This window comes from Pristis pectinata, chromosome 6 (genome assembly GCF_009764475.1).
Source record: "Pristis pectinata isolate sPriPec2 chromosome 6, sPriPec2.1.pri, whole genome shotgun sequence".
Taxonomy (NCBI): domain Eukaryota; kingdom Metazoa; phylum Chordata; class Chondrichthyes; order Rhinopristiformes; family Pristidae; genus Pristis; species Pristis pectinata.
This window is the reverse complement of record NC_067410.1, coordinates 20,198,750-20,222,973: the sequence shown is the minus strand read 5'-3', so window position 1 is coordinate 20,222,973 and position 24,224 is coordinate 20,198,750. Positions and strand designations below refer to the sequence as shown.

Genomic DNA, 24,224 nt, shown 5'->3' with positions numbered 1-24,224 from the left:
TGGCACATGCATGTTATATATGTTAACACGTATTCAGATGAATATATAAATTGGCTTTTTCCTCTTCAACAGTTGATTCAAAGAATATTGATTTGGATGCAAAAATTCCAGCAGAAACTATGAAAGGGCTCAAAGAGCTGGGCCTTTTTGGGCAACAGATTCCTGAAGAGTATGGTGAGTTTATAAGTATTGAAGAACAAAATTACTACTGATACTTAAACTTGCAGGCCAAATAATTTGCATTCAAATTGTTATACATTCATAATTGGGACAATGTCCATTAATTCCTAGATTTATTTGAGTTTTGACAAAAACACAGTGACCTTGCTAATTTATTGATGCATGTTCTCTGCAGGTGGTCTTGGCCTATCAAACACTATGTACGCACGACTTGGTGAAATTACTTCCTTAGATGGGTCCATTGCTGTTACTCTGGCAGCTCATCAAGCAATTGGGCTGAAGGTATTACAGATATTTATGATTCTTTTGTCTAAGTAAATATTAAGCATTGATTTGAATTAGAAAATTGAGAGTAAGGTAACATTTCATCAGTATGTCCTTTGAAAGAAAAGCCCCTAAACTTAAGTGGCGATGATACTGTGAACATTAGTTTAGATTTACAAGGACTAACCATAAAATTGAGCTAACATAAAGTTGAAGAATTTCTGCAGAGTCCAGCCCTCAAGTCTTGGTTTTACAGAGTTCATTGTTTTAATCATTGTGCAGACACAGTCAAGACCTCCTTTGCAGAATTTGCTAATTGCTTACATTGATGGTAGCCTAGAAAATTTTAGTAAGATTTTTTCAAATTAGTTTTTGCTAATTTCTATTTGTGACTGAAGAAAACTCAGAAGTTTAGAACTCAGAAGATATATTCACTGTTATCCAGCAAGGGGGAATTCATGCCAAGATGTAGCAAATTTCCATTAAATGGATAGAATTAGATAGCAAATGGAGGTCAGGGCTTGAGAGGGCGTGAGATAGGGAAATAGAAGGAAGGCCTTGAAGGAAGCGGAAAAAGGAGCAGTTAGCTGAGGGCAGCAAATATTTTGGACAAGTAATGAAACAACAGAAGCAAACAAAATTATAAATGCAGTAAATCCAGATTATGGGGAAGGAAAGAATCTAGAAGTATCTAGAGAAAAGGTTGAAAAAATCTTTGTCTGGATAAGTGGTTTCCTGGAATTAAACTATTCTCTAATATATGTGACATTAAAATAATAGACAAAAATAAAATTAGACTTGTTAAGTAGACAAATTTAGACAGTTTTTTTTTAGAAATGGGATAAGTAACACCAGGGGATGGACTGGAAGAAAATGAAGTCTAGAAACAAACTATTTTTTCTTTTGTGTTGATGTTTGTGAAATTAGTTTCATTGACTGCTTTATCTGCATTGATGCATTTTGTAAGTATATTTGTGGTTGTAAAAGTAGATCGAATCTGTCAAATAGTCTTTTACGATGTGGCATCAGATTACTATATCAGAGATTTGGATGTACTCTTTCAGTAAATATGATTGAAGATGAGTTATCAATGTGGTGCAGCAGAAACTAATCTTTGCTAATTTGTATGAATTTAGGGAATCTTGATTGTTGGTAATGATAAACAGAAAGCCAACTACCTGCCTAAACTCGCAACAGGAGAGCATGTTGCAGCTTTTGTCTCACAGAACCTGGAAGGTAAGAAGTGAGCTAAACTGAATCAGATAATTATTAAATGTGTAAGAGTCATTTATCTTAAGAATAATTTTAAACTTTTGTGAAAGAGTAGTCTTGTGTTGTAATATTTGGAAGAATTTTGTTATGCTATACTGTGAATAACGAAACAGTTTATTAATATCACATCGCCAAGATATGCTGCCTGACCTGCTGAGTTCCTCTAGCACTTTTTGTGTAGTGCTTCTACAAATGATGTTTTTCAACATAATGACTTTCTAGTCTCAGGTCACTGGTATTTGGATTTAAAATGTACATTTATCATGTGTAGGTTTAGCAGTGATAATGTTAGACTTTATTTCACAACATCATTGCAGCTAAATAATGTATATGTTTTAGAATATTTTGAAAAATATGAAAGATTGAACTGCTATTATAGCTGGTCCCTGCTCTTTCTCACAGACTAGTTAAATCGTTAACTGGTGTTTGGAAAGTGAGGCCACTATTTTGTTTCATGTTTCTAATTGTTCGGTAAAACAGTGGGTTTCAATCCTTTCCAAGTGGGGAACCCTTGTGTATTTCACGGAGGCAGAGCTAGAATTCTTAGCCTAACTTCTAAAACACAGTACCTGCTTGGCAAAGGAGATGTTTTTTTTTTATTTTAATACCTTGCCAGAAATAATGTGCATGTTAAATACGAAGTGCTGAAACAGTTTTCCATCTGGCCATTTATATTAGAGGGACTGCAGTTTGAAAACCTATGATAAAAATATGTATACTTATTGTAATCAGCTTTGTATGGCTTCATATAGCTTAAAGCTGAGGTTGGTCCTCATTTCCTTCAGGGTCATTTGGTTTAGAAAAAAATAAGTCTTTGTTCTGTAATTATTTTAAAGGAATTGCTTAGTCCAGCATTGATTTTAATTAACTACACGTGTTCATCTCGCCTTTATATAAACGTGATTAAAATCGCATGTTTATCACAAGCCAAAATGAACTTCTGGAAGGGGTTGCTTTAGAAGAAGCACTGAGTCACTGGAATATTACATAAGGCTAACAGTAATTCAGTATGTTCCAAGCTGGATAGTTTTTGCATCTGAAGAAAGCTACTACAATTGTAATATGCCATCTGTCTTGTAAACAGTAAGGCATTGTGCTGTTAAGTTATAAACATGATAGTGGGGGAAGCTATTACTAGGATCATTGAGGATTATTGTATTATGCCTCTTTTGTTATAGCAAGGTCACGTAGACTGTGAAAGATGACAGAAGCCAATCAAAGTCAGCCATCATCCTTTTGAATAATTGAGCAAACTCATTGATATCACCACTTTCTGCCTCTACCACTTGTGTTGTCTTGCAATCTCCGAGACTTTAATTGCTTTACTTTAGGAGCTGGTGAAACCTCATTTCAATCATTAATTTAATTACCTACAGTTTGAGTTGTCAAATTACAGGGAAAAATACATTGAGAAATCATTTTGTCTCTTGTTTCTTGCAAGTGCATTGTAAGTTTACTAGAATTTGACTGTTCCAGACTCTTATCACATCTATTTCTGATTAAACATTGTTTCTGTCTTCACAGATGCTGGCTGCTTGTGCATTTCCAGCATTTTCTGTTGTTATTCTTATCATGTAGAGCTGTATCTAAGCTAACCAAGCATGGTATTCTTGGTCATGTGAGAGAGCCTCATTTGAAGATGCCACTCTCTCTTTCAATTTCCCAGGTGCTAAACTGACCTTGTTCTGTGATAAATGTGAGCAAGAAAAAAGAGCAGGCAAGCTAGCTGTAAGAATAAATGTGTGAATGTGTTATAAATTAAATATTTCAACAAAGGATTAAAAAGAAGACATGATTTGATGAAATTAACCTTAGTTATTTTTCACAGTTAGGATTGTTGTTCTTTTCACATTTTGTGATGCATCTTTTCTCCAAGGTGTTTTCTGTCAAAATAAAATTGGGCTTTTATGCCCTTTCGAATTTTCCATTGCTTCCTTAGTACTGGCTGGCCATCTTCCTGATGCTATACTTGTTTGCTACTTCCAATAAAATAGATAGTTTATTTGTTGTCCATGATTTATTCTTGAATGGGAAAACATTAAAATATAACAATTTATTTTCCTTTTGTCATTTGCTCCTGCTACATGCAATGAGTGTTTTATTAATGTTTTTACTTGCTATCCTTTGAAATAGCACTGTAATCCTGTTTTGTTGGCTGACTTCAAAGAAACCTTCCCACATAATCTGGTGATCTCTGTAATACAGACTTCATCTTTTCTGACATTGCTGTAGGGAATGGGTCTCTGGTGTCCTGCAGCAGTGATGTCAGCAAGCAGGCTGAGTTTGCTTAGCAGTATTTTTGGCTTAGTATGCCAGTGAGATCTCACTTGCATCTCTTGCAACAATGCAGAACATTCTCAAGGTAATTTTGGACATTAAGCAGTCTTTGGACATTAAGTTGTCTTCGTGAAGCAGCCAGCGTAATCAAAGACCCCACCCACCCAGGACATTCTCTCTTCTCTGCTCTTCCATCGGGTAGAAGATACAGGAGCCTGAGGGCATGTACCACCAGATTTAAGGACAGCTTCTAACCCACTGTGATAAGACTATTGAACTTATACAAAGAGATGGACTATGACCTCATGATCTACCTTGTTGTGACCTTGCACCTTATTGCACTGCATTTTGTCTGTAGCTGTGACACTTTACTCTGTACTGTTATTGTTTTTACCTGTACTACATCAAAGCACTCTGTACTAACTCAATGTAACTGCACTGTGTAATGAATTGACCTGTACGATCGGTTTGTAAGACAAGCTTTTCACTGTACCTCAGTACAAGTGACAATAATAAACCAATACCAATCTTGTTTTCTGTAATTAATCATCTCATTTGTTTTTAACATTCTTTGAATGCTGGCGCATCATTGCCATTATTGTACATTCCAAGTTGCCTCAAAGTTGATATGTTGCCACCTTGATTCACCACAGTTTGTTCAGTAATATTTATAGTGGTTTGATACTGCTGAGTGGCATAAAGTGCTACTTCAAAGGACAGTTACGAGACTGTCATGAGAGGATTTGAAATGTGTCTTTGTGTATTGCCTTGGTGAGACTGCACCTGGAGCATTGTGTATAGTTTAGGTCTCCCTGTGGCAAGTGTATTCTATTTTAGATAGGGAGTAAATTAGTTTTGCATTCTCTAGAGTTTTTAGATGAATCAGATGTCATTGAAACTTGCAGAATTCTTACAGGGCTCAATGTGGTAGAGTCCAAAGGATGTGGAGGCTTTGGATATTTTGCAGAAGAGATTCACTAGGATGTTGTCAGGATTAGAGAATATTAGCTATAAGGAGAAGTTGGACAAACTTAGATTGTTTTCTCTGAAGAGCCAAAGGCTGAAGTATATAAAACTATGAGAGGAATAGGCAGGGTAGGTAGTCAGAATCATTTTTCCCAAGTGGAAATGTCAAATACTAGAGGGCATAGCTTTGTGAGAGGGGGAAAGTTTAAAGGAGGTTTATGTGGCAACTTTTTTTTACACAGAGAGTGGCAGGTGCCTGGAAACCACATTTAGGCACATGAACAGGCAAGGAATTGAGGGGAATAGACCACATGTGGGCAGATATGCAGTTTAAATTGGCATCGTGGTTGGCACAGAAAGGCCTGTTCCTGTGCTGTACTGCTCTATGTATGTAAGATGAATGCAGGGAGAAAGTTTCCCCTGGTTAAGGAGTTTAAAACCAGGAGTCACTGTCTCAGAATAAGACGTATCCCAATTAGGATTGAGATAAGAAATTTCTTCATGTAGGGGCTGATAAATCTTTGGAATGTTCTACTCCCAGTTGATTGTTGAGGTTCAGTCATTGAGTTCATTCAAAATGGAGATTGGTAGATTTCTGGACATTAAGGGAATCAAGGGGTATATGGATAGTGCAGGAAAACGATATTGAGGTAGAAGATCTGCTATGATTTTAATGAGTGGCAGAGCTGGTTCGAGGGGCCAAAGTTGTTTCCTGATTCAATCCATATGTATAATGAGCATTTACTGGGACAACCTGTCACTATGCCAGCTTATCAAGTGTGAAGTTTACCAGCAGGCCGCTACTTTTTCCTTTCATGCACCCACTGATTGAAAGTAATTTTAGTGAAAAATCATAGTCTTGGGTGATACCCAACTTTTAACATGCATCACAAGTATTTATTCATTTGTTTTCAGTGGGAGTGATGCGGCATCAATTCAAACCAGGGCAACACTCAGTGAAGATGGACAGCACTACTTTCTCAATGGATCAAAGGTGAATACAGTGTTCAAGTGGTTTGGCAATCCCCATTTTTTTTTCCGTTCGTCTAATTTATTGTTGGATTCAAGAATAAACTACCTTGGAAATACATTAAGGCAGGTAGCCTATAGTTTTCTTTCTTTGGTACCATATATTAATAAGGGAAATATGTTAGTAAAATACAAAGCAAGATTTTGTAGTCTTGTGCTTTGGAATTTTAATTATCAATTTCATCTATTAATGCATAACTTTAAATCAAAGCTAATGCATTATATTTTGTCTTCTCACGTTACTGTTCCACAACATGAATTGGTGTTTCATCATTCTGTCTTGCTGACCATAATTTTCATCTTGTTTGCTTTTCTGAGTGAGATCCTCATATGACCAATTCATCAAAAGTGATGAGTAGCTAAACCATATAGAAAATGGAGCTCCCTAGTTTCATCAAAGGCAGGTGCAGCGTCAGCTGATCTTACTTGGCTGATAATATTGAGCTTATGATGTGGAAAACCATATCAATTAGGTTCCATATTGCTTCTGGGTGGGCAAATCTCTGAAGTTGGAGTGAGAACAGGATTTTCTTAATTATAGTTTTAATTAACTTTGAATTTATCCTGTAAACTTTGAGGTCTAATAAAGACAGCACAGAATAGTTAGTGCTATTCCTCATAGTTTCAGGGACCTGGGTTTGACCTTGATCTTAGGTGCTGTCTCTGTGGAGTTTGAGAGTGCTCCCCATGGTTTTTTGCCAGATCTTCTTGTTTCCTCCCACATCCCAGTGATGTGCTGGTAAGTAAATTGGTTCCTGTAAATTGCTACTTAGTGTAAGTAACTGACAAAAGAATTGAATGGGAGTGGATGGGCATGTGAGAGAGAAAAATTGTAGAGAAATAAGGGGAAGGAAAATGATGGGATTACTGTTGGAAGCTGACCTAATGGGCTGAATGGCCACCTTCTGTATTGTGATAAGCAAGTTAAAAGAACAACTATATCTCCTTATTCAAACATTATTAAAACAAGATCATTTTGATTATGAATGCTAATATTTACTTGCATTTTGTTGATTAAATGGGAAAGAGACCATTTCGTACCAACGTAAGCTATCTTCACCTATCATGGTAAGTTCTTGTTTAGCTAACAGATATACCATGATAAGAATGCCATCGTGTGAGTAGGTGGGATGGTCAAGGAAGATGAGCACCTCCTACAGAACCAAGAAACTGATAACTAAATGAGCCTGGTCGCAATACCCTTGAAATGTTTCTGACATTCAGAGACATTAAAAAAAATCACATTTTGAACACACAAAGATGAAAGCATGAAAAACACTGTGGAGCCTTTGAAATTCAAATGTTCGAGAGAAATAGTCATTGAAAAAAATCACAATCAGCTGAACACTATTATCTGAAATTATTCTTTTTCTCATTCCTGATGTCTATCCAATGGCTTCTGCTGCAGATCTGGATATCAAATGGTGGAATTGCAGATATTTTTACAGTGTTTGCACGGACAGAAGTGGTTGACAAAGATGGTACAATCAATGACAAGATCACAGCTTTTGTGGTGGAAAGAAAATTTGGTGGTATTACCAGCGGGAAACCAGAAGACAAACTAGGAATCCGTGGATCCAATAGTAAGACATTCCTGATTCAGGCGTGAAAGCATTTAATTTTCTTGTTATTAAAAGAATCAAAGGCAAGTTTATTACATATGATGAGCAATTAGTGTGCTGCTACTTGTGGTTAAATTAGTAATACAATACCTTTTTCATATATTGCTGGATGTTTATAGTGACTAGTAAATTCTATTATTGTCACCTGCTAATCTATCCAAATGAGTGTTTTTCATTCACAGAAACTGTTCTCTCTGAATTTTACCAGTATGTTTTTGATAACTTTTCTTTTCAATGGATTTGTTCAGAATTATGAGCAGACTTGGGAATCTTTTCATTTACAGCAATAGCCTAAGCTGCTAGGGAAAAATTGAAGGGTAAAGGCGAAATCCTATTTTGCATATACTTGGAGCAATTCACTGTTCAAATAAAGGTCAGATTGAGCTGGATTCAGCCCATGGTCTGCCAGGGCAAAGGGATGATAAAACTGAACCACCTTCCTTGAACTCATCCAGCAAGATGTAGTATTATATCAACAGTTATTAAAAATCATTGTAAACAAAATAGAACAAACTTGATTTAAAAGGAACTATGAGACTGGGAAATAATCTTAAAATTTGAAATCAACTTCTTAAAAACATTCTCTTTTTTTCTCCTGGCCTCCAGACCAGGTTCTGATGTAGGACAGTGGATGGATTCTGCAGTGCAATGCTGAGCAATCCCAGTGTGACTGTGCTGCTCTATTGAACTCCACATGAGTGGAGTGTCTGTCACTGAAGCAGATGAACAGCATCAGTTCACTTCCCTACTACCAGGCACATCCAACATAATTCAGACCAAGATGTTCTTTGGCAAAGATATTTTTAGTAAAATATTTTCCTTAGTTTTCCTCTATTGATCCTCAAAGACGAATTGGATTATTTACATTTCCACCCAGTTCACTTCAGTTTCAAAAAATGTGTGTGGAAATGAAAGACGTTTCTGCTTTAAAATAAGTTTTATAGTTTAATTTTAAAATCTGTCCAAGATTAGTCAAAAAAAAGCAGGATTCCATATGTCAGTCTGCAGAACAGTCTGCTTTAGATATTTGAATTCATCTTAATTACATGCTGGCCACGTTCATTATTCCCATTTGGCCATAATTTGCTGAAGTTGGACACTTGACAATATTTGCCATTAATTGGACATCCTCGACATGTCAATCTCTCTGCGGGTCAAGCTGCTGAAAGTGTGAGCTGATAATTATGTGGAAAAGGAAATTAGTTATCTGGAATCCAATTAACAGAAATGTCCAACATATTGTAAGGTTGAGAATTGGAAAGAGGAAGACCAAGAAATATGTATAAATTAGATGCAGAAAGAGAAATAAAGCGAGGGAAAGAAAGAATGGTAATGTTTCCGGTATCCACAGTATTTCAATACAAGAGATACTGACAGAAAGGAAAAGTTTTTTTCAAAATATGTTTGTAATTCTCTTATGAATTAACACAATGAGGTGCTGTACATTTAACAATGGCTGCTGCCACTGTACATGGACTCTTCCAATTGTCCATGGTTGATGCTGAATCAGTAATAGTGTTGCTATTTATTTGATACAGGTATGATGAATATAATAGTGTAGTGTTCATTTACTGTTTTTGAACAATAATTTACACAGGATATTTGAAGATTGTATAATGGTATACTTCGGAAAGAAACTATAATCTCCTTTTTAACATTCCCTCTGCTGTTGGTTCTTCACCTTTGGGTGCTTTTGAATTTTCTACTTGGTGGTTATGAGTCCTTTAAGATATGCTCAATAATAAGGACTTTTTGTAGCAATTTTTCTCAGCACTAGTTCTCCCATTCCTCTCCAGTTTTTGATAAACATAGGCGCAGGTGGTTCTTAGATGCCTCTTTGCTCCAGTCTCATCACAAGTTTGTATTGTCTCCATGTTAATGGCTATTCATACAAATACTGAAACTAATGTCCTTACCATAATGAAGTTTCAAGGCATCATCTTTACCAATTTAGTTAGTGGAATCAGTGTAACTGGCATTTCAAAGCTAAATAATTCAATGTAGTCTGCCAAGGCCCACTATTGTAATCTAATTAGTGGTCGAAGATGAGATAAAGGAATAAATAGCATTTCAATTTCCCCAGATGCCTTTTACAACTACATTTCCATTCATGTACCATCATTGCTCATCTAGCTTGTACTACTTGGAGCAGGGGAGGGTGGGGGGGCCTGACTGAGGTATACAAAATTATGAGGGGCATAATTGACCTCCATCATCCTCTTGTTTGCTGACCTACATTGGCTGCCAGTTACACCTAGCCTTTAAAATTCTCATTCGATTCCTCCATGTCCCTGACCTTGCCTATTTCTATAATTTTCTCTAGCCCTATAATCCTCTGTGCATTACAGAAAGCTAACTGTTAGTTTTATATTTTCAGCATGTGAAGTTCATTTTGAGAATACCAAAGTACCAGTAGAAAATGTCTTGGGAGAAGTTGGTGGTGGGTTTAAGGTAAATAATAAAAGTTTATTTATGTCATTTAGAATAGTAATTTAAAATTCAATTCATTGATGATTTGTCACTGCTTGTAACAGTTATGTTTTAATGCTACATGGGAAGATAAACGATTGCAATTTTCTTTTGAAATAAGCAGTTTTAAATTTTGCTAATATTTGTCTTTTATGGAATTGTCAGAAGTTCTAAACTCTAAAAGAAACACTGGTTGGTTGTCTTCCACTCCATTTTCTCATAACCTTTATTCTTAATCCATTTTATCTTTATTTCTGAAGCAAAATGGTGAGATACAGAATTTTGAGTTGTTCTGAAGCATTGATCTCGTAACCCACCTTGACACTTCTAGCATCTCTGTGTAATACAGTTAAGTGTAATACCTAGCATTATAGTAATCAGCATTAGTTTTGTGATATACTGAAATAAAATTTCTTAAATTATCCTAAACAAAGTTATTAATCTACCATGCCACCAATGCATGTTGTTAATGCCAACAGGAGCTGAGAGAAAAGGTCCATGTTTGCCAGACTCTAGTGGCTTTTTTTTTATTCATTCAAGAAATGTAGGCTTTGCAGGCTGAGCCAGCATTTAATTGCCTGTCCCTAATTGAGAAGTTGTTGATGAGCTTCTTGAACTACTTTAGCCCTTGAGGTGTGGGTGTACCCACAATGCAGTTAGGGAGAGAGCTCCAGGATTTTGACCCAGCAACAGTGAAGGAACGACAATGTATTTCCAAGTCAGGACGGTGGGTGGCTTGGAGGGCAACTTTCAGATGCTCATGTTCCCATGCTTTTGCTGCCTCATCCTTCTCACTGGTAGAAGTCATGGGTTTGGAAGACACTTTCTATAAGGAGTCCTGGTGAGTTGCTGCAGTGCATCCTATAGATGGCACAATCCGGTACAAACTGCTGTTACTGTGTGTCAGTGCTGGAGTGAGTGAGTGGTTGTGGATGGGGTGCCTAACAAGTGGGTTGCTACGTCCTGTATGGTGTCAAGCTTCTCAAGTGTTGCTGAAGCTGCACTCATCCATGCAAGTAGAAGGTATTCCATTGGACTCCTGACATGAGCCTTGTAGATGGTGGGCAGGCTTTGGGGAGTTAGGAGGTGAGTTACTCGCCACAGCCTCTGACCTGCTCTTGTCGCCACATTTGTATATATGGCTACTTCAGTTCAATTTCTAATCAATGCTAACTCTCAGGATATTGATAGAGGGGGATTCAGTGATGATAATGCCATTGTATGTCAGAGAGGTGATAATTGAATTTTCTCTTGTTGGATATCATCATTGCCTGCCTCTCGTGTGGCGTAAATCTTATTTGCACCCTATCAGCCCAGGCCTGGATATTGTCCAGGTCTTGCTATATTTGGATGTGGACTGTTTCATTATCTGAGGAAGTGTGAATGGTGCTGAACATTGTGCAATCATCAGCAAACATCCCTACTTCTGACTTCATGATTGAAGGAAGGTCATTGGTGAAGTAGCTAAAGAGGGTTGGTCTAGGACACTGAGGAATTCCTGCATAGGTGTCCCATGGCAGAGATGATTGACCTCCAACCAGCACAGCCATCTTTCTTTGTACAAGGTATATGATTTCAACCAGCAGAGGGGTTTCCCCCGATTCCCATTGACCCCAGTTTAACCAGGGCTCTTTGATGCCATACTCAATCAAATGCTGTTTTGATGTCAAGAGCAGTTATTCTGTAGCACTATTCTGTTTGTTGCTAAATCTACCAGTAAAATGGAAAAGGGAAACAAATCAAATCACTCATGTAACAAAATAAATTGTGTTAGCCTATCTTCAGTAGAAATACCAAACTGAAAGGGCTCTGCTAATGTAAATGAGGAAAAGCTGTTTTAACTGCAGTAGTGTTCCTGTGCACCTGCTACTCTTGCCCTTCTTGGGAGATGTTGTGGGTTTCAGAGGGGTAATCCGAGTACCATTTGCAAGAAAGTGGTACGCACTGGAGCCACTGCACATTGAGAGAATGCATGTTTAGGACGCGTGTTTAGGAAGGCATGCCAGTCAAGTGGGTTGCCATGTGCTGGATAGTGCTGAGAGTTGTTGGAACTGCACTTATCCAGGCAAGTGGAGATTTTTACACCACAGAGAGACTATGGGTTTTCTAATACCTTGTAGATGATCAAAAGGCTTTTTGGTATCAGGAGATGAGCATTCTCCCTACGATACCCAGCCTTTGACTTGCTCTTAAAGCTACAGTATTTATTTGGCTGGTCCAGTTGAGTTTCTGATCAATGGTGACTCACAGGATAATGATGGTGGGAGAACTTGGTAATGGTAATGTCTTGGAATGTCAAGGAATGGTGATTAGACTCTTTCTTGTTGAAGTAGACTATTCCCTGGCACTTTATCCCATGACAGAATGTTACCTAGATCATGCTGCTGCTTTAATTGCAGAGGGGATGCAAATGGTATTGAACATTGTGTGAACATTCCCACTTTCTGACTTTGTGATGGAGTGGAGGTCATTAATAACAAAGCAGAAGATAGCTGGGCCTAAGATATTAATCCCAAGAAACTCTTGCAGTGATGACCTGGGGCTAGGATAATTCACTTCCAACAATGCACAACAGTCTTCCCTTGTACTAGGTATGACTCCAACCACTAGAGTGTTGTCTTTTGGTGTCTTTTAACTTCATTTTAACTAGGATGCCTTAATGTTACACTCAGTCAAATGCTACCTTGATGTACCATGGAAATGGAAACTCTAGACAGTACCAGGGGTATGATATGTCCCTGTTTATGCCAATTGAAGTAACCTATTGCAGATTATACCAAGGAGTCTAACACATTAATGCCTATACCAGAACATTATTTATGAATTAATCTGTTGTAAAGAGCTCGTACTGTATGTAGAAATATTAATTCCATTGAATCATTTGGAAGGAGGCCATTTGACCCATCATGCCTGTTTAATGTTTTTTGAAAGAACCATCGAAATAGTCCCACTCACCTGCTATTTCCCAATAGTACTGCAATTTTAGCTTGTTTAATGTTTATATTCAATTTCCTTTTGTAAAATTATTATTGAAAATGCTTGCACCTCCCCTTCAGACAGTACATTTCAGATCATAACTCCATTTAAAAAAAGTTTTGGTTTTTTTATTGTTCTGTCAGTTATCTTGAAGTTTCTCTCTTGTTCCAAAAGATAAACTGCAGGAAGAACTCAGCAGTTCATTTTTTGGCTGCTTAACCCCCTGAGTTCTTCCTGCAATTTATTTTTTGCTCCAGATTCCAGCACCTGCAGTCTTTTATGTCTCCATTCTCTGATTCCTGACCTTCTTGCCAGTAAAAACTCTCTCATCCGTCTTATTTAATCTTCCCTACCTTTCCTGTTCTAAAATCAATCTCTATATCTCTGACCTCACAATGTTGGTTAACACAATACGTATGACGAGTTACCGGGTCTTGAAATTGAATCATATGTGATTTTAATATGCGGTGATGTTGTGAACTATTGTGCTGATTCAGAAAAACATAACTTATATATACTGTAAAATGAGTTAGAGAGTTGGTGAAATGCCATAAGAAAACCCCTGGTCTCTTGTTTTCTGTGCATCACAGATAATCACAACATTTATGGTGAATTTGGACAGTAGACTCATTGCTGAAAGTAGGCGGCACGGTAGCGTAGTGGTTAGCGCGACGCTATTACAGTGCCAGCGATTAAGGTTCGATTCCCATCGCTGTCTGTAAGGAGTTTGTACGTTCTCCCGTGTCTGCTTGGGTTTCCGCTGGGTGCTCCAGTTTCCTCCCACATTTCAAAGACGTACGGGTAGGTCAATTTGGGGGTTTAAAATGGGCGGCGCAGACTCGTTGGGGCCGGAAGGGCCTGTTACCACGCTGTAAATAAAATTTTTTACAAAATTTAATTTAAATGGAGCAGTATTATGCTTTAACCAGTAGAAATTTTGATGGAATTGAAATTATTTCTTCCTCTTTACCTCCAGGTGGCCATGAAGATCTTGAATAGTGGACGATTTAGCATGGGTAGTGCATCTGCAGGAATGATCAAAAAGCTTATTGGTGAGCTTATATAAAAAAAATTTGAATCTTGCTTACTTGCAAACTAATTGCTGAATTGCCTGTACTGTGCTGTAATGTTCTATGTAATCATCTTCTACCCATCAGTCATACCAGCTGAAACTGTTAAACATTGTAAGAATTATCACGTCACAGTTCTAGCAACTCCGAGTTTGAACCTGATCTCAGGTGCTGCCTGCATGCAGTTTGTATGTTTTCCCTGAGAGCTCCAGTTTCCTCCCACCTCCTAAAGACCTGCATGGTAGGGTAATTGGCTTTTGTAAGTTATCTCTTGTGTGGGCAAATGAACCAAGATGAGCTGATAGGCATGGGGAGGTCTACAGGGAAATACAAGATGGGGAAATGAGACTGATGGGATTGTTCTGCTGGGAACTGGCAGGGATGTGATGGGCTGAATGGCTGCCTCTTCTGTCATTATAAGTCGGCAAGTATGATCCATTGTAGCCTTCTTTATGTAATGCTGGCAAAATGGAATTGTCCACTCCTAGGTGGCTTGAAAATGTACTGATGGGCTTCTTTCTTAATATTAGAGGTAATTAATGTTAATGGACCAGATCATGCTGGATCCACCCACTGTCTGGAATCCCTGCTCACCTGTAATTACCTGGTACAGATGTAGAGGTAGAATCTCACTGGGCCTCTGGTTCCCGCAGGCAACCACCGATGTCTCTGCGACATCTTGGCCTCTGCCCCGGAACCCCTCTAACGGGCTTTAACAAAAAGCTTGGGACATTCAGCAATATTTAAAAACTACTGAAATTGAAATTAGTACATAATTTTCATTTAAAAACATTAATGAAAATTAATAAAGTAATACTATTTCAAAAGTAACTTGCCTTCAACAGGCTGAGAATCCTCAGTCATGTGAGTGGGGTCTCCGTGTAGATTCCTGTGAGGGAGTTTAGCGACAGATGTCACCACACTGTTACTCTGTTGGTCCTGGACTTACAGTTGCCCCACTGAAGTCTGGGTCGACATCGCAAATGGCTGAATGCCAGTGCAATTGGGCCCACTTATAACCTTTAAACTGCTTATAGCCAAGTGCTCCCTTATGAAGCATGCTAGTGAACAAATTGATTTTTTGGCAAAATAATGGTTTTGCTAACTATTCCTTATCTGAAGATAACCTACCACAATGGGAATCACATACCACAGACGGAGAGTCATACAGTTGAACACAGAAACAAGCCCTTAAGCCCACCATGTCCATGCCACCTGTTGTACCTAGCTACAGTAATCCCCTTTACCTGATTTAAGTATGTAGCCTTCTTTGCCTGGGCAATTCAAGTACTTGTCTAGATGCTTCTTAAATCTGCTGCCACCACCTCTTTAGGTAGCATGTTCCAGCCTAATCACCCACTGTGTGTGTTTAAAAAAAAATAAATAGAATGGGGAAAAAAAAGTCCCCCTCAGATCCCCGTCCTCTGAACTTCCTACCTCTCACCTTAACCTATGCCCTCTTGTCTTAGACATCCCTGTCCCAACTGTGGGAAATAGATCTTTCATATCTGCCCTACCTATTCCCCCCCATAATTTTATATACCTCTATCAGGTCACCCCTCAGTCTCCTCTACTCCCAGCCTATCCAATCTCCCCTTATTACTGAAATGCTCCAATCCAGACAGCATCCTTGTAAGTTTTCTCTGCACCTTCTCCAGCACAATCACATTCTTCCTAACGTGTAGTGATCAGAACTGCACACAATACTCCAGTTGTGGCCTAACCAGCTTTATAACTCTTATATTCAATGCCACAGCTGAGGAAGGCAAGCATTCCTCATGCAGTCTTCCATTCTTCACCACATTATCCATCTGTACTGTCACTTTCAGGGAATTATGGACTTGTAGCCCAAGGTACCTCTGTTCATCAGCACTCCATGGTGCCCTATCATTTACTGTGCATGTCCTACCCTTCGTCCTCCCGAAATGCATCACCCTGTATTTATCAGGATTAAATTTCATTTTCCATTGCTCCACCCAACTTTCTAGCTGATCTCTATCAAGCTGTAGCCTTAGACAATCTCCCCTGCTATCTACTACACCACCAATTTTCACATCATCTGTAAACTTACTTATCATACCTATATTACCATTACACGATCCAAGACAGAATGGAATCTTACTATAACATAAAACAGATAACACTTCTGAACTGATAATTTGATTAAACTAAATGCCCACCTTCCTATTCTATTAATTTGGCAGGACATTAGTGAGATTTTACTCTGGCATTTCATTTCTATGTGGATAATATTGGCAAGGTCAACATTTAATACCCTTTTGGAATTGCCATTGACAAGAAGGAAGTGAGCTGCTCTCTTCAAACACAGCAATTGGTGTGGTAAAACTATTCCCTCAATTCCAGTTTGAAGATTATGACTTGGTGACACTGAAGGATTGGGGATAGATTTCCAAGTCCAGATAGGTTTTCCCACGTGCCTGCTACCTTTTCCCTAGAGGTTGGAGGCAGTGGGTTTGGGAGGTGCTGTCAAAGAACCCTTGGCAAACTGTTGTGGAAAGCAACCGTGATGTATTAAAGCAGATGGGATGTGCCAGTGATGGAGAAAGTGAATGATTGGCAGGTGATGTGCCAGTCAGTCATAATACATGGCCTTGGATGGTGTCGAGTTCCTTGTGCATTGTTGGAAGTGCAGTGAAAAATAGAGAAAATTTCACTGCACATTCCAACCTTTATCTGCCATGTATATCATGAAAAGATGTTGGAGAGTCCAGTGCTTGATCATTTGTGTAAATTTCAGGCTGAGATGGGAAGATTTCAGATCATTAAGGGGATCGAGGGTTATGAGGATAGGGCAGGAAGCTGGACTTGAGGAATATCTGATCATCCATGATCATACTGAATGGTGGAACAGGATCGAGGGGCTGAATACCCTACTCCTGTTCCTGTTCTCATTTTTTTTTATGGTCCTATGGTCTGTCATATCCCTACTTGCTGCTTCCTGCCTGTTAGTCATTCCTTTACCCATGCCTATATGATACAGTGGGCTCTTGCCTTGTGACTTAAGCTTTGTGAAGCACATTCTAGAAGTCCAGATACAATCTACTTTTTCCACAATGTCCACTCTGGTTGATGGTTCCTCCAAGAAAACTTGAAGTCCTGATTATTCTGCTCGATTAGATTGATTTTCCAAATATGCAGGGTGGATCCTGAGCGGATATTTCCCTGGTGGCGGAATCTAGAACTAAAGGGCATAATTTTGGAATAGGGGATTCTCATTTCAAATGGAGCCCTTTGTATTTTTGTGGGCCATGAATCTTTGAAATACTCTATCCATAAGAGTTGTGGAAGTAGAGTTATTGAATATATTCACAGTACAGTATTGAATGCCAGTTATTGAACATATTCACATGCACAATAAATGATAGGGTACTATGGAGTGCTGATGAACAGAGGTACCTTGGTGTACAAGTCCATAGTTCCCTGAAAACAACAGGACAGGTGGATAATGTGGTGAAGAATGCATATGGGATGCTTGTCTTCCTCGGCCAGGTGTAGATTGACAGACATTTAAAGAGTCGAGGGCTATGGGCAGAGAGAGGTTGTGGCCAAGATTGGATCAGGCACAATATCATTAAATGGAGGAACAGGAACCAGAGGGCCTACTCCTACTCCTGCTCCTATGTATTTTTTTTTGTTCTTACAAGGCGCTATATAAATGCAATTCTTCAATTTCTATTGTGCTGTTTTTTGTAGAGATGACAGCAGAATATGCTTGTACCCGCAAGCAATTTGACAGGAGGCTGAGTGAGTTTGGATTGATCCAGGTAGGACCTTTTTGTTTTCGATACTTATTTATATCATTGCTGCTAATAGCCAAGACATTGACAGAACAAAGTGAAATCTGTACACTTGTAAAGGTATGTTAATGTTTGCCTTGCAATTTCTTAATGTCAGAAGTTATTCTTAGTGGCGACACAACAGATTCTGCAAATGCTGGAATCTGGAGCAACACACACAATGCTGGAGGAACTCAGCAGGTCAGGCAGCATCTATGGAGGGAAATAGAGTCCATGTTTCAGGTCCTGATGAAGGGTCTCGACCAGAAATGTCGTCAGTTTATTTCCCTGCACAGATACTGCCTGACCTGCTGAGTTCCTCCAGCATTTTGTGTGTATTATTCTTAGTGGCAACGTGCCTGAATCTTGTAAACTTCACTTCTTGTTTTTCACTAATAAATTTACAGAAATAAAGATAGATAAAAAGGTAGGACAGTAATTAAAAGTAAACTAACTTGGGCAGTGCTCTACCTTTTTGATTTAAAATGCCTTCTTCTCTGTCCCCTTCCCCAAGTAACTGATCGTTTAGAATAAAATCAAGATTGGGATTGGCAGGTTGTATCTCTGTGGGGATTTGTATCTAATTTGTTCTGAGGCAAGTATAGTAGTTACTGCTAAAATTATTGCAGACTTTTTATTTCATTTGGAAATGGACCATGAGGGAATCATTTATTTTTATTTCTGTTTGTTTCAGGGTATTGTGAAAACTAATTGTGTAATTTACAGCATGCACTTTCTGAGAACATGAGATTTTATTTCAGATGTCTCTAGAAGAAAGCAAATTTAATAAAGAATAGTCAATAAGCAAAATGTTCTATTTTTTTAAAGATCCATTAGACATTCCTGCGTATCCAGAATAAATCTTTTAAGTGTGCTCAATTTGTTCCTCAGCTGATGTCTCTGTGATACACCTCAATTCTTCAAGTTTTGGGAGAGAAAATGAAAGGACTTGCATGTACGGAGTTCCTTTTACATCCCTGGATGTCCCAAAATGATGCCTCATAAACAAACACTTAATTTCTAAAGAGTAATCATTATCGTGTATGCAACCAGGGAGTGAAACCTGTAGTCAATTATTGTTTATTTCGTCAAACATTTGCAAATGTGTTATTACAAACTTCACAGGTTGTGGAATTGGCATCAACATTTTTGGAACTCTTTCAAATATCTTGGGGCTGAGACACTTGGTTAGTTTATTGCACCTGTAGTTTTTGAATTAGTCATTTGAATTTGTTGAGTGAGTTGCTGAATCATTGGTTTTAAAATTACCAATACTGCTTGCACTTTAAGGGAGGGAGCAGCAATTTAGGGTACCTTAAGAAGAAGGGCTGAAACTAATTTACCTCTGGCCAGTGAATTGTCTCGGACTTCTGCACGTATGCATTGAAACAAGGATGTTAATAAATGAGCTGGAGGTCAGATACCATTGAATCTGATCTTTTGCTCTGTTGTCGGGTCTCACCCGCTGGCTCCAGTGGCGAAACAGAAACAGACTGACCTGACAGGCTGGATGAAATATATGGCATAAATTTAAGGTCTCTTGGGACAGTCAGAGCACCCAAGCCTCCAGGCTAATCAGACCCACTGAGCTGTGAAAACTATGAATGGCAGCAAAAGTTTGGGCGTCCAGAGAAGTAAGCAAGCCAGATTGAGGACTATCTAGCTCATTATCTGAATATATTTAATCAGTTTTCATAGAAGTTGCAATTTCTTTCAGGAGAAATTTGCTCTGATGGCTTTGCAAGCATATGTAATGGAGAGCATGGCTTACTTGACTGCAGGAATGATGGACCGTCCTGGAGAGCCAGACTGTTCTCTAGAAGCAGCTATGGTTAAGGTAATGAATGGAAATTCAAAACTATTCTTAAAGCTAGTTTAGAAGATTGCAGTTGTGATTTTTTTTACATTTGAGCGGGAACAGTATCCACATTATATAAAAATTGCTTTGCTTTACTTTAGAATGAGGTTAAATATGAGAATGAATAATTAAGTTTGTCACTTTTCAATATTTAGAAACAACCTAATGCTCTATAAAATGTCGACTGCATGTAATGTCAAAATATAAACTGTTTAACTGGATTAATCATCTGTAGATTTAATTAAAATGTTCTTTGCCAAGCCTTAAGCAACTGTCTGGAATTAGGAGAAATTTTTTTTTTATCATTTTCCTGTTGAGGCAAAGGACACATGGGTGACATTTTAAAACTAATGTTAATTCATAATGAAATACTGAATTGCTTACTGTATGCAGAATGATGCTAAAGGGATCTTGCCTTCCTTAAAAAATAAAATCTTAACTTTACGAAGAGCCATCATTGTAATCTGGTTCAATTATTATAGAATTCAAAATGCCTGTAAACTTAAATCATGATTTAAAATAAAATTATGTACACTGTTTTCTTTCTGTAAATCATGTAACTAATTACTGGGTAATTAACTGTATGCAGTTTGGCATCCAAATGACTTCTAACTGAGTACATCTTTGAATCAGATTTTCAGTTCTGAGGGAGCATGGACATGCATAAGTGAAGCACTGCAGATTCTAGGGGGCCTTGGTTATATGAAAGATTACCCTTATGAACGATTCCTCAGGGATAGCAGAATTCTTCTGATTTTTGAGGTAAGATAAATATCCACCTGTTTAGATACTAAATTTAATCATAACAATTGACAATTAAGCATAACTAGAAAGAAAGAAAATCTTTGTATATAGTAGGGTATTTTTATGGATTTTATTAGCTGTTTTAATGAATTGAGTTAGTTTTTGATTCTTAAATTGGATAAGGTAAAACAGTTTTTAAAATGTATTTGTTATTTCGGAAAATAGTGCCAACTAACTTCAGTTTGCTGTATTGTGTTTGTAGTGGTAGACATGCTATTGATATGTTTCCATACGACCTTTGTAACAAAATTGTGAGTGGCCGATTAAACCTGTGTTTTATCTTTTTTAATGTCTTCTCTCAGCTCAAAGATCCTGCATAATTATACTCTTTGTAAAGACCTTTCAGCATACAGTATATTTGAGTAGCTTTATTTCATTTAAAAAAAACATCTCCTGCAAAGAAACATAATGCCTACCTTCTATTCATTCAACAGTTTGTAGTCGGATGCTGTGATCCAATGGAGTTTGACCTGCGATAAAATATTTCTGATACTAATATGATAAGCGGGCTTCACGAAACATGCCAACTTTGTGTTTTTGTTAAATCAATGGGGTTAATGTTGTAAATGCACACTAATTTCAAAAAAATGCCTTGTAGAGAAGACATAAACTGCTCTGTTTGGGCCACTGATTTGGATATTTAATATGCACGTACTTAATAATGATTGTAAGGATCACTCAGTTCATTAGTATGGCTGTTGTGTTTGGCAACCATATGCTGAATTAGCTTGAGTGATCATGAAAATCAGCAAATTGTAAAATTTGGCTGTTTTGCATAAATGAAACAGTGAATCAAGTGCTTGTTGTAACTGTGTTAAGAAATGTAACCAAATAGATCACAATTTAAGTCTTTAACTTGTAACTAGTAACTTCCATTTTCCTATACATAAAATTATATTTTTATGGATTGCAGGGCACTAATGAAATTCTAAGGATGTATGTGGGATTGACTGGATTACAGCACGCAGGAAAAATACTTACTGGAAAAATAAAGTAAGCTGGCCTGAACATGTTTTTTTGCTCTGTTCTAAAGGTCGTTTTTCTAAACCACATTCTAAATATTAACCCTCATCCACATTGACTACTATTTAGTTAATGAGACATAGTTGACTCAACCTATCAGTGCTTTCTTTGACCTTTGACTGTACCTTCACTGCTCTGAGAGTACTGTGCTCTTGCTTTGTAGTTAGTGGCTTCAATTATGTTCATTTTAAGCATGTATCTTATTCAATGATATTCTGTAACTTGAGGTAGTTGAATGTATTTGTAGTACAATTGCAGAACTGATGCAAAGCTAAAATTTGAATACAAGTCTCAATTTTGCTTTAGGGCAAAATAAAGTGGGCCTGCTGGAGAAGTATTTAGTTGTACCCTGATTTGGGATTTGTAGTATAAAACCCAAAGTGTTGGTGTTTGTGGTTTAAGTTAGTTCAAGTATTTAAACTTTAGGCAGAATAGAACTGTAAAACAAAATGATCAAATAAAAAGGAAGTCATGGTGTCCTTTAGCAACAGACACAAAATGCTGAAGGAACTCAGCAGGTCAGGCAGCATCTATGGAGGGAAATAAACAGTCCACATTTTGGGTCAAGATCCTTCATCAGGCCTGGAAAGTCTGGCTGCAGCATTTTGTGTCTGTTGCTCCAGATTCCAGCATCTGCAGAATCTCTTGTCATGCTATCCTTTAAATGACTTTAAGGTCAGTGGATGGAGTAAGCAAGTGGTTCAGAGGTCAAGACTGAGACTTTGGATAATCGTTTGAGAAAACCACAGATCTGCACGCATTCAAATGTCTTCCTCTTCTAGTAACTTAAATTTCACTAAATGTGTTGTCTCAAAAATAGCAGTATTTGAGGAAAATGCTGCATGTGTTCGTTTGTATTTGGAGTGATAACATTTTTCTAGGAATAGTTAATATTCTTAATCTCAGACTTCAAAATTTTCCAAGGTAGGTACTACTTGCATCTCTTAATTTTCAGGTGCTATGTGGAAACACTTGTATCATATTTTAAAAGTTATTCCTAGAGGAAGAAATGTCCTTTTAAAATCTTTGGGTGTTGATCCTATACTTATATTGATGTAATAGATCTTTTTTCAAAAAAGTAACACATGCTGTTATATTTCACCACTTGTTGAAGTTATATAATGGACTGACCATTTATGTGCTTAAAATAAGAATCAAACTATAAATCAAAAATTTAACATGAATATGCATTTCTGATTCCAAGAAGTCGAGACCTTTTTCTGCTTTTGATTCTAATAATTGTTTTACTGCATATAAGGCATTTTTGGTAACTGTTGCCATCTTTTGAAATGGTATTAACTGTAACCTTGTTGGTAGCTTCTGAGCTAGAAATCAATGGGTGAAGTCTTACTTCAGGATTTGAGAATATATCTGGTATAACAATTCAATGCATTCTGCTTTGTTAGAAATGGTGTCTTTCTTAGGGCTGTTCAAGCCACCGTAGAAGTTTGCACAGTAAAGTTGTAGCAAAAAAATCTTCAACCATTAACACCAGAAATAAATGATATTGCTAGTTTATTATCTTGTGTGCTATCCGAAATCTCTGTTATAAACAGGCACCCCGCCCCCATATTATAATGGGGGGAGGTTGCATTCCTATAAAATGTTCCATAAAGCGAAGCTGCAGCATCTGCGCACGTGTCTAGAAATAAGAGTTGAAAAAAAATTTATGTTGACTTATTTACTTTTTTTTTCCACATAAATTTTGTGAGAGTGAATTTTATTCCATAGCTCAAATTTTTGGATAGTGATATGCGAATTCTCAAAGGGCAAATTTCCATAACCTGAATGGCCGTAAAGTGGGGGTTGCCTGTACTGTACAAAGCATATTAAATGTATTTCAAAAATAACTTGCGGGCTATGAAGCTATTTTTTTTAAAGGACACTTTTTCTGTTTGTTTCCAGAGAGATGAAGAAAGGAAATATCGGAGTTGTTCTGGAGCTTTTAGGAAAGAAATTGGGAGGTTCTTTGACCACCAAGGTGGATTTCGGTCTCACAGGCAAAAATGGTGTAGTGCATTCCAGTTTAGAGGTACTTATTCATGTGTCACAATTTCTGGTGTGCGCATATATCTGTGAAGTGATGTTTCTTTGGGGTGTAACGTAATAACAAGCTAATATTTATCATGCAGAGCAGACCTTCAAGTATACTATAACTGAAGACTTAAGTTCTTGGCAAACAAAGATTATTGTTCATGTGGATATGTATGCTTCTGCAAAGGGAGATGTCATCGAGCAAAGTCTGTTGTTTGATTCATAAATTTGTAATACAAAATATATTTCAGTATTCTATTAAGTCAGGTTCTAAGTTTGTTATGTGTTTTGCTGATCAAAATCAGTAACAAAATTTCTACGGAGGATGTAAATTAGTGGTTCTTTCTTATCTTAACAAACATTAAAGACAAGGTGTGGATTTGAAGCAGAATTTAAATGAACCGTGAATTGGGTTTTAAAGTCATTTAAAGCCCTAAAAGGAACGAGATTTGCCAGGACAAAGCACCGTGGGGAGGAACAGGCAAATCTTTGCCAAATATTCTTGCATAAGCAGCTCTATTAACTAATTGATGTTGAGATAACTGTCATCTGAAATTGAATTTAGACATATTAGCCCATTACA

At 37.6% G+C, this 24,224-nt stretch overlaps 1 protein-coding gene across 1 annotated transcript in view; it reads left to right on the top strand.

Annotated features, from left to right (window-relative positions):
• The window catches only part of acad9 (acyl-CoA dehydrogenase family, member 9), a 51,149-nt gene that overhangs the window by 10,655 nt on the left and 16,270 nt on the right, over positions 1 to 24,224 (top strand). The window contains 13 exon segments of the mRNA XM_052017737.1: positions 73 to 174; positions 356 to 462; positions 1,581 to 1,653; positions 1,656 to 1,680; positions 5,875 to 5,953; positions 7,397 to 7,571; positions 9,988 to 10,061; positions 14,032 to 14,107; positions 17,840 to 17,910; positions 19,640 to 19,759; positions 20,414 to 20,542; positions 21,498 to 21,577; positions 23,513 to 23,639. Coding sequence (XP_051873697.1) covers positions 73 to 174; positions 356 to 462; positions 1,581 to 1,653; positions 1,656 to 1,680; positions 5,875 to 5,953; positions 7,397 to 7,571; positions 9,988 to 10,061; positions 14,032 to 14,107; positions 17,840 to 17,910; positions 19,640 to 19,759; positions 20,414 to 20,542; positions 21,498 to 21,577; positions 23,513 to 23,639 — 1,238 coding nt within the window.